Genomic DNA, 10,447 nt, shown 5'->3' with positions numbered 1-10,447 from the left:
CACACACACACACACACACACACACACACACACACACTTTTTGTCCTGATGCACCTCTTGCTTCAAAGGCAAAGGCAAATTGGCTTACCAGTATCTCTTTCTATTTCAAAATAGTAAACCCAAATGTTACTGTTGAATAATAGTACTAAATGAAAATAAGGTATGCAGCTTTTTAAAGTTACAAACCATTGGGAATGTCAGGTAGCTTCTTAAATGCACAATATGTAATTTTCTGCCTCTAGGGGTCTCTCAATCAAAAAAAAAATGACAAAAGATGGAGTTTTGTGATATCATGAAGTAGCATGGGATCATTGGAGTTGTTGTCTTCCCCACCATTCCCGTCATTGCAGTCAGCTTCTCCCAGTTAAGATTTTTTCAGTGTCAATCATTCAGGAAGTTTTTACTGGGAGCTGAATTATCTACAGAGTGCTCCTCCTCACCAAAACAAACGGATTTGGTGATTAAATTTGGTAAAAACACCGAATAAAGCAGTTGCACGTAAAAAATCTACAACACTGTTCTGTGGACACTGTTCTGTGCTGTAATATGTAACTTCTCATGGAGAAGTTACATTATTAACTACCATCCGCATCTGATGGCTGTTTCCCCATGGTTGAAGAATCAGCCAATCCATTAAAGCTTTGTAGGCGGAATTATTACTGTCTCACTTACCAAACTGTCTAGCTACCAAGCCACATCAATAAAAAGTTACAACAGAAAAATAGTCACAAAAATGGAATGAAAATTGGGTGAGTTCAAAGCAGCTGTAAAGTAAGTCAGAGATGACGAGTCTTGAATCGACATATTTCTTCAGTTGACGTGGCTAACTTTAAAGCTGCATCACTCAATGTTTTTCTATTAACAATGGGTTGAATGTGTAGTGTGCAATGTGTTGCTTTTAATGACAACCTAACACAGAATTAGCACCCGACTCTGATGTTCAAATCATTAGTCAGATATAGTGGCGTCAGGGCTGTGAAGGAATCTGACAGTTCGGGGCAATGAAAGTGATAGTGAAATAGATCAGGAGTATATAGCCAACAGAGCTGCAATGTGAGGGGAGAGATCTTCCTTATGGAACTTTTGCCAAAACTTCGTTACCATTGGATGATATGGTAGCTGAGTTAAAGTAGTTACTGTATATTAAACTGACCAGTTTAGCTGGCCATTAAGAAGTTAAGAAAGAAATGTAGAAAATGGGGGGAAGATCTTAATTTTGTTTTAAAAATGAAGATGACTGCAGGAAAAGAATATGCAGTCAAAAGTTTTTTTTCAACGTATCATAGAGACAATTACGATATAATTTGTTTCATAGTGGATATCTGACACCAGAGAGCCTTCACTTAATTAACTCAAAGTACTCCCAAATATGTCCAAGATTTAAACTAGAAGTGGGAAATTTTATTTATACGTGTTGGATTTGTATTCATTTGTTTTCGCTGAGAAAAATTGTTGTAGAAACACTGACCAGAGTTTTCAGAACAGGATCCTGTATACTATATACTCTTTTGAAACCTGGTTTCTTTTAGGGAATACTCCTTTAAATATAAATATAAAAGCAAAATGCCAAAAAAAAAGACACTTATTAACCTGGGTAGAGCTGCAACATTTAGTCGATCAACAGAAAAATCTGAAAGCATTTTGATAACTGAATAATCATTTTTGTCATTCTTAAGAAAAGCATCAAATATTTGCTGTATCTAGCTTCTGAAATATGAGTATTTGATGCTTTTCTTCGTCACACATGACTTTGGCTTTTTGACTGTTGGTGTGACAAAACAGGACATTTGAAAATGTCACCTTGGCTTATGTGGAAAATTGTAATATGCATTTTTTTTTTTTTTTTTTTTTTACTATTTTCCTTTATTTTATAGACAAAACTGCTAATTAATGGTAATCCGGTTGCTGAAATGGTATGTTGAAGAAAGTCTTTAATTAAATCCTACATTTTTTGTCTTCTGTATGTGTGTTTGCTTTTCTTTTGGTGGGGTGCATTTAGGAATTTGAAAAAAAAAATAAAAGGAGAAAAAAGATGTTTGTGGAGACTGAAACAAAGCTAAACATGCTCATCTCAGCAACTTTATATGGCGATAATGTGTCAGTGTTGTGTTTACAGTTTGTTCTGCTGCCCCCTGGTGGTCAAATAATCCAATTATGCAGCTTTAAAATGCTCCTAGCAACAACTAAAGTAGCCTTTGTGATTAATGAAAATAATATTGGAAGTATGGATATGTCATTTGCTACTGATAGGTTTGAGTAAAACAGAACAAGTTATAGAGACCAAAGAAAATAATATTACTCACTTAATCTTCTCAGATTTACATTTTTTTGGATTTGTGGTCAAAGGGAATAGAAACGGAATCAGAATCAGAAAAACTTTACTAATCCTTGTAAAATGATGTAAATGTTTCAGGCATTTTATTGATTTGTTTCTCTTGTTTTATCCATCAGTACAGTTTTGAGAATCTGAACTGGCTTGAATCAAGCAATTTGGATTCATCTGAATTGAATTAGAGCTTGTTGGCTGATCCTCTATATTTTAAAGATATTTAATGGATTTATTTAACGGCATTTTAAATTATTTTTGGATGCATAGAAGGTTCGACAACTCTTCATATAACATTTTCACAGCAGGGGATGACAAGACACCATCAGGAACATAAAGGCTCAGTTTATCATTTGAAATCTGAATAACGATAGGAGAAATAACAATGGCAAATAATGTTCCCTGACGGAGGGTTCCTCTAATTAATGAGGCTAAACAAAACACAGACAGCACAAACCAAACGATGTTGTATCTAGACTGGAGGAGACGTCTTCCTCTACTGTGGAAAATTACTTTTCTTTAACTGATCCCAAATTTGAACAACTAAAAGTGACAGGGACTACATGTAAGGCTACAGTTGTAGAGTAGAACCAGGGGGAGGTAGAGTTGGCAATGCCTCAGGACATTTATCTTTGAATCTTACCCTCAATTAAAAGACTTGGAAAGCAAATAGATCCATAAATACACAGACAGGTTTTCAGTAGCTTGGGGCTCTGTAAGCGAGATAGATTTATTTATAAAACTGCTCTGTCACTGCAAATGAAATAAGCCTGCATAATTGATGTCAGGAAGAAGACTTTGAGACAGGTCCAAAAATGGGCCTGGTCCTCAGAGAATTCTTCTGTCCCATTTACATCTTGAAGCTTTCATCAAGTTCAGTGCAGTAAAAACAGCTAAGACTAATTAACCCTGTGGGCTTGCTTCAAAATAACTGGAAAAAACAATAAAATATAGGTACCAAAGTACAAACTCAATGCAACAAAAGTGAGTGGGCCTGTGATTTTTCAGTCAAGGCTAAATGCATGACCAAGGTTATAAAAGAACCTGTGAACACCACAGCTTGTTCCAGTTTTGGCCTGGGTTGTGTGTAATGCAACATGGCTCCACATGGTAAGGAACTGCCTGAACAGGTAAGAAACGCGATTGATAGACTTCACAAAGATCTGAGACGGTACAAGAGCATCAGTAGGCTAGTAAACATAAGCTGAAACACAGTTGCAGCAGTGGTTAGGAGGTACAGGAAGAGAACCATTAGTCATAAAATGTCCTTGCCAAAGAATATGAAAAGAATCCTGATAAGTATTGGCAGCACATTCTTTGGTCAGATGAAACCAAAATAAATTTGTTTGGATCAGATGGGGATGTGGGGTTGCATGAGTATAACAGGTGTCGGGGAGAGGACCAGCAAAACGTATTTGCTGTTGGGTATTGGAGATTCCATCTGTTAAACATGATTAAGTACAATGCATGATATACACCGATCACCTGATTGGTGTGTGTATGTAGGTATGTATTTACTATATATGTATGTCTAAATGCTTGTGTAAATATATATATATATCTATATATAGTACATACAATTACATACATTTCTTTGTCTGTGAATGATTTTAAGGAAAAAAAAAAGGGAATATTGTATATATTCGTTAATAAACAGCCCATATAACTAATAAAACAAAATATTTTCATATTTAGTATGATAACGATGCTTTATGGTCTTTTCTGTATTTTGTCATGGAATGTGCATGCTCCGTTTGTTTTTGCTCAGTTTGTTTGTTTTTTTACATATATAGCTTTAATAAGAAAAATCTTAACATCTTCAAGAAAATACTGTGTTGCTTTTGTAATTATTTTTACACTTACAGAATTGGTGTCTGTCTGATGAACCTAACAATCAGTTAAATGTTCAGGCTTTTCTACTTCTAGGGGTTAAACTGTAGTCAAACTTTGGATATATTACTTTCAAATACAAAGACACATGGCTTTGTGTAATGATGTCTCCTTTCCTCCAAAATTCAGTTATTGTTTCCACTGTCTGCAGTCTTTTGTTATACACATGCGTACTTGTAAAAAGCAGAATAGAAACCCATTTACCTTTACACATGGCAGAGAAATCCTGATTCTCCAGGAGACATTACTGGAGAAAGATGACTGTAACCCAATTGCTTTAGTGCATAAAAACATACTGCCTGACGGGTGTGGTTGAGCCTGGTGAGAAGCGTGCTCTGTTGCAGCTGTAACCACACCCAACAGTGATGTCAGCGTGTCCTAGGGCAAACCTGTACGTCACTGCAGTAAGGTGAGAAGATAGACCTCCAGAGGTCAGCAACTGCAATGCTTCAGTTGCTGTTAAGTTGCTCTTTAACAGCTGCCACTGTTTAAGGAGGCAGAGCTATGATAGCAATGAAACAGCTTATAATCAAGCAGCACATTTCTTGACAACTTAATCTAACGGTCCTTTGGTTATAATAGTCTGATAGGTTATCTAAAGTTGTAAAAAAAATTGTATATATATCACGATTAGGAGATCTGTATCTCCTAATAAATGCCTGATTTTCATTTATTGACTCAGCACTGTGGTTAAACGATACTGAATACAAATATGTGCTAAATCTTAATTATGATTATAATCATGTCATTATAAGAAAACTACTGTATCTCATCGTTTATTAGACATATCTCATAATCATAGGAAATGGAATCCATAATTACAATATTTTATTAATTTGTATTTATTTATTTGATGACTGTACTGTCTGAGTAGCTGAGACAATTAGAAAACACACACCCACATGACAAGGAGATCAAGTGGAATAAAGATGTATCTTTCAGTACCCATGGAAACAATCTCATTATGGTTTGATGATGACAATATAAAAAATCCAACTGTATGTTTTCTGATTTCTATCCTGGAATTTGCTATGTGACAATCAGCTCAACAATGAAGGTCACACAGTGTTGAATAGGAATGTTTCATCTAACATTATACCTGGAGCTCTTTATTTAGCTCCTCTATGTTCAATAAAACTACACTGAGCCGTCAGACCCTTAAGTGCTAGAAGCAGCGGCACTGACCCCTTCATTAAAAAATGAACTAAAGTTGATTTAAATAGAATTCAGGTTTTACGGACAGATTGGATAAACTCTTTTTTTTTTCTATTGCTTAGTTTTTACGCAGTGTGATACTGTCAAACAATAAACAGTAATCGGCTCTGATTTGACTATTTTGTTTTGGTATTGATGATAGCTGCTTAATTATATCATACTTACACTTCATATCGTTTTTTTCCTTTGTTGAGAGAACCAGACCTGGGTTTAGGGAGAACTGTCTCAATATAGGAACTTGAAATAAAAATGCTTACAGAGCACAATGGGTAGTATCACCAGTGCTTTATTGATGTGTGAAGGGGGAGGTTGTGGCCGCTTTGTGCCCTCAGATTTCAGACAACCCCTACAGAGCCTCTCAAGCCTAAAAGGCTTTTCCTTGGTATTCCATCTTGCTCAAGGACACCTCAGCAGCTTGATACACTGGGGGAAGATGATCTATACCTTGTAATTTTTCCATGATTCGTCATTATTTATGTGATTTGTTTTGCTTGTTTTTCAGGACATAGGATCTATTGGACCAGACAGGAACTGGAAGGGCATTGGCATCTCTCTGCTGGTTATTTTGGCGGTGCTCTCATTCATTGGACTGGCAATTGTTCTGCTGTCAAAAGGTAAGTTTCCCTATATATCTGCTCCCACAAATGATACAGGAATCATTTATGGGATTCAAAACATGACACAGTGATCCGTTTTGTTCTCTATAATGTTTTATATTGCAAAAAGAAAGGCAGCGAATCATCCTGAAAAGATGCACATGAAACAGTTGGGCTTAAATATTAAAACTGAGAGAACAAGAAGACTCTGGCTGAGTAGCTAGTTTACAAAACATTTATTGTTTGTGCTTATCTCAGGTGAACATCTTATGTGATGACACACTATGCTGTTAAGGAGTATTATATGTATATATTTGTTTTTATCTCTGGCCTAAAATCTTAAATCTTAAAATTTTAAAATTCCACTCTGTGTTTTTGTGTCATACTGTCTGGAGCTTCTCCCTAAAATAAACCTGCACAATATTTGCCCCAGGAGCAGTCTCAAATACATCTTAAAAACACTGTGTTTTAACTTTAGAAAAATTCCTACCTCCTTCGATCCATCCATCTATTCTCACAGGGTATTGCAGCCTGTCACATGGGCAAAAGGCAGGGTACACTCTTACCTCATGGCAAGTCTGTTTTTTAATTTTTAAAATCTCCTCTCCTGCATGTGTCTGGATTGTGGAAGGAAACTCGAGCACCTAGAGGAAACCCACACACCACAGTGTTAGAACATGCAAACTCCTCATAGAGACATTTTTCTTTAAGTGCATAACTGCAGTCGGTCATGTCTGGGTAGCCACTGTAATATACACACAATAATGCCACTATTGCAGATACTATCAGAGAGAGCAATATTAATCTGGTTTCCTGCATGATTTTCAATAAGCGAAGGAATGTATGTATGTTTATTTTGTTAAACACTTGAATAGCACCACCAGCAAATATCATGCAGTGAGCCATGAGCGACAAGACGTTGACAATGACACCTTGATACCTTGTGGGCTGAGCAGAGTTTGTGAATCATGAATGGAAGAATGTACTTTAGCAGTTTATTAACTTTTTATTCCTTTGCCCTTCATCAGTTTGGTCTTTATTACATATGTATATTTCCCAATTTTCACATGTACTGCAAACTGACCAGTTTGTTCTGCCTTAATAACTTCTATTTTTTCAGTGCAGCACTGAATGTACTGTACACAGCTCGTAATCACAGACATCGTCTACGGTGAATGAAGCCATGTTGTAATTGTTTACTGAGAAAGTGAGGAGGGGATAATAAAAAGTGGAGAGGGGACTGTATAAAACAACATCTGGAACGGATTTACTGCCAGATTTATCATTCATTAGAACTCCCAGTTTTCCAGTTATTTATCAAAAAGGAGCTTTGTGCACGTACATTCAAACCACTTATCCTTTATCTTCACATAATTCTACCTTATGCCTTGTTTGTTTGTATCTATTTGCAAAGAAATGTAATTAATGGTCTGTGGTTTTGATTTACCTTGTTACTTTTCTTTGACAGCTGATTGGTTGTTGTGGGTAAAATAAATGTATCTTTCTCTTCCTGTAGATGATGGTGGTAAACCCTTTGGTTCACAGTTGACACTGGATGACCTCTTTCAAAGAAGCTTCCAAATACATGACCCTGATGCAAAATGGATTAGTGGTAAGTATGTCCTAGTTGAGGCACGAGACAACTAAAGAAGCTTTCTGTTTATCAGACTTATATTTCTGTAACAGCAGAACATATCCGAATATAGAAATCTCACGAATTGTGTTCAAGGGTAATGAAAAGGGAAGATAGCTGTGAAATCTACTATAATCTTGGAGAAAAACTGAAAAGAATCTTGCCTTTCAAAACTATCTAGTATGACTTCCAGCTGAAAGCTCGATGCTGCCAAAAATGATTTATGAGTGTGTGTGAGTGTTTGTGTGTGTTTTTGTGTGTGTGTGTGTATATATATGTATATATATATATATATATACACACACATAATTTATTTTCAGTACCCATTTTGCCCAATTGTATGCTGTTGCTAATCACTAGCCTTTGGCACACTCCACATTATCATGAGCCTGATGAACACCTGAGTGAAATGTGTTGCTCTAGTCAGTGTTAATTAAATTAAATAAGATTATTCATTATATTTGAGTTTATTGAGCGTGTGGTCTCAATACCAAAATTACTTGTGGTGAGTTTATCTTGCAGTTGCTAGCGCCAGCAGCCCTGAAGTAATGCTGCGCGTGCAATGCCCCCCCTCCCTTGTTAATGGTAAGGACAGTATGAGCTCTGGTCCAAAGCGTGGCAATGTACAGTAATACAGTAAGCTCTAAGGGTCAGATGTCCCTTTAGCCTTTGATTGTCAAAACTAAGTCAGTCTCTAAATTGCTGAATTGACTGTGTCAAACCAAAGATAGCAGGTTACTGTTATCTTTGGTTTATCTCTACTACTACATAGTTGGCTTTAGTGTAGGTACTTTAACATATTAGTTAATGGTCTTCCTTTCTTTCTTCGAATACCCAAAATCAGTTTCTACATTCACTGATTACTCATCACAAGTAATATGAAATTGATATGAAATTCATGACCCAATGTGATAATCTCAAGATCACTAATACTGCAGGTGGCCCATTTTAAATGAGAAAAATGATTAAAGTGTACTCTTGGCCATATTTAACCAATAAAAAAACATCATATATTTGCATTTACTGTGTAACATAATGTAGTATTTTAACACCATTTCCCCATGTTTCGCCACAGACAGCCCTTTTGGGATGCTGGGAGAGAAGTTTGTGCCACCATCTAACTATTTGCTTTGTGTTTTCTGAAGAAGCTCATCCAAAAGACTCTTTTCCTTCAGACACCATAAATAACACATCAAATAACACTTTTTGTAATGGAACAGTCTGCCTTTTTCAGAGCTCTGATGAATGGTTGAAGTCTGGCCAGTGTGTTTGCCGTCAAACTGTCTGAGCTTTCCTTCTTCCTGACAGGACTGCTGTGACTGGCTCAGTTTTTCATGTCTGAAACTCTGACTCCACCTTAATCCTCTCCACCCCTCTCCTTCTCCCATGCCTGTCTCACATGCTCCGAAACAAAATTCCCCGAGTAATCATCGAAAAATTTCCTTTATCTTTTTGAATAAGTTGGCCAAAAAGGGTTGGCTTTATCAAAAAATACAGCTCCTTTGTTGTTAAGTTGCTCTTGAAAGAAATAAATAGAAGTGAAAACGCTCAATGAAAACTTTCAGCACAAAAGAGAACACTGTTACTAGCTTGTTGAAAAAGTTGCATTGCTTCTGTCATCCTCTTAATTGGTGTGGGAATGGTTGTAAATTTTGTTTAGAAACAGAGCAAATTTGCACTGCAGATTCATTCAATTTGCATCTGGTGGTTTAATTAGCATTCAATAAGACAACAGCTGATTACCCATCAATGATCCCAACTGCCTTCTAGGTATATTTCGCACGCAGGTAGAGCAATTCAGCTGTGGAATTTGTTTAAAGCTACGTTGATTCATTTTTTTTCCCACTCTGGGGCAGCAGAGCAAGCTGAAAATATTGCACCTGAGATATTATCACATTATGAAGTCAATATGGCCAAAACATTAGCAAACACTTGCCTATTTGCAAATCTAGCAGTTATGGAGCCACAACAACATTCATTTGGAGTCATGTTTCTTAGCACATGATGGATTTAAGTACAATACTCATTCTCCCTTTAAGCCTTTGTTTTGTCTCCGCCAACTTCCGAGGGAGGTATGTGGCTCTTAAGTTGCTAAATGCATCACTACGATCACCAGCCAGTTACTGTCATTGTCTGTTTGCTGTTTGGTACTGGGCAGGGAGTGCACAGTGGGTTTATCAGAGCATCTAGGCTAAAAAAAAAAAAGCTGCCTGCTATGACTGGAATCAAGGCTATTGAAAGCAGAGTTGGGTGATAATTCTCTGTTGGTTTGTCTCCCCAAGTGACCCCTCTCATATTACTCCTAATAATTTGCCACATTGTACAAATAAATATACCGTTAGTGCGGCTTCAGAAAAATCAGTGTACTGGCCTTTTTTCAAACTGTGTAAACCTAAGTAAACATAGCATGGAGCACAGTCAACCCAACTAAAGTACCATAATTCCTGTGCACAATTCGTTATGCTCACGCAGAAAGCCTCTCTGATGGCCACATTGCATTGACCGGACAAATGGAGCATGACAGAAAAGACAAATGACACTTACTCGGTGTAAGTGTAATCAACCTTTTTTCAAAATGATTGCTTCAAGAAAAATCACTCTGCTGCAGATGTATATTAATCCGTGGAGTTGAATTAAATTTTCTCATATGTAGTGTGCTGAAAATCCTATAAAAAATCTTTTAAAGTTGTTGTATTTATTCTGTGTGTTTTGATCACTGCCAATACATACTGACATTTTGATGCCAAACATACTATTTTTTTCAAACATGTTTTGACAAAATGTTGA

At 36.5% G+C, this 10,447-nt stretch overlaps 1 protein-coding gene across 1 annotated transcript in view; it reads left to right on the top strand.

Annotated features, from left to right (window-relative positions):
* Window positions 1-3,423: 3,423 nt before the first annotated feature.
* The window catches only part of LOC120801611 (inactive dipeptidyl peptidase 10-like), a 51,955-nt gene continuing 44,931 nt past the window's right edge, over window positions 3,424-10,447 (top strand). The window contains exons 1-3 of the mRNA XM_040148763.1: window positions 3,424-3,456; window positions 5,934-6,045; window positions 7,544-7,639. Coding sequence (XP_040004697.1) covers window positions 3,424-3,456; window positions 5,934-6,045; window positions 7,544-7,639 — 241 coding nt within the window. The remainder of the gene's footprint in view (window positions 3,457-5,933; window positions 6,046-7,543; window positions 7,640-10,447) is intronic.

Source organism: Xiphias gladius, chromosome 16, assembly GCF_016859285.1.
Source record: "Xiphias gladius isolate SHS-SW01 ecotype Sanya breed wild chromosome 16, ASM1685928v1, whole genome shotgun sequence".
In the NCBI taxonomy this organism is placed as follows: Eukaryota; Metazoa; Chordata; class Actinopteri; order Istiophoriformes; family Xiphiidae; genus Xiphias; species Xiphias gladius.
Note: the sequence above shows the minus strand (reverse complement) of the source record. Positions and strands in the feature narration are given on the sequence as shown.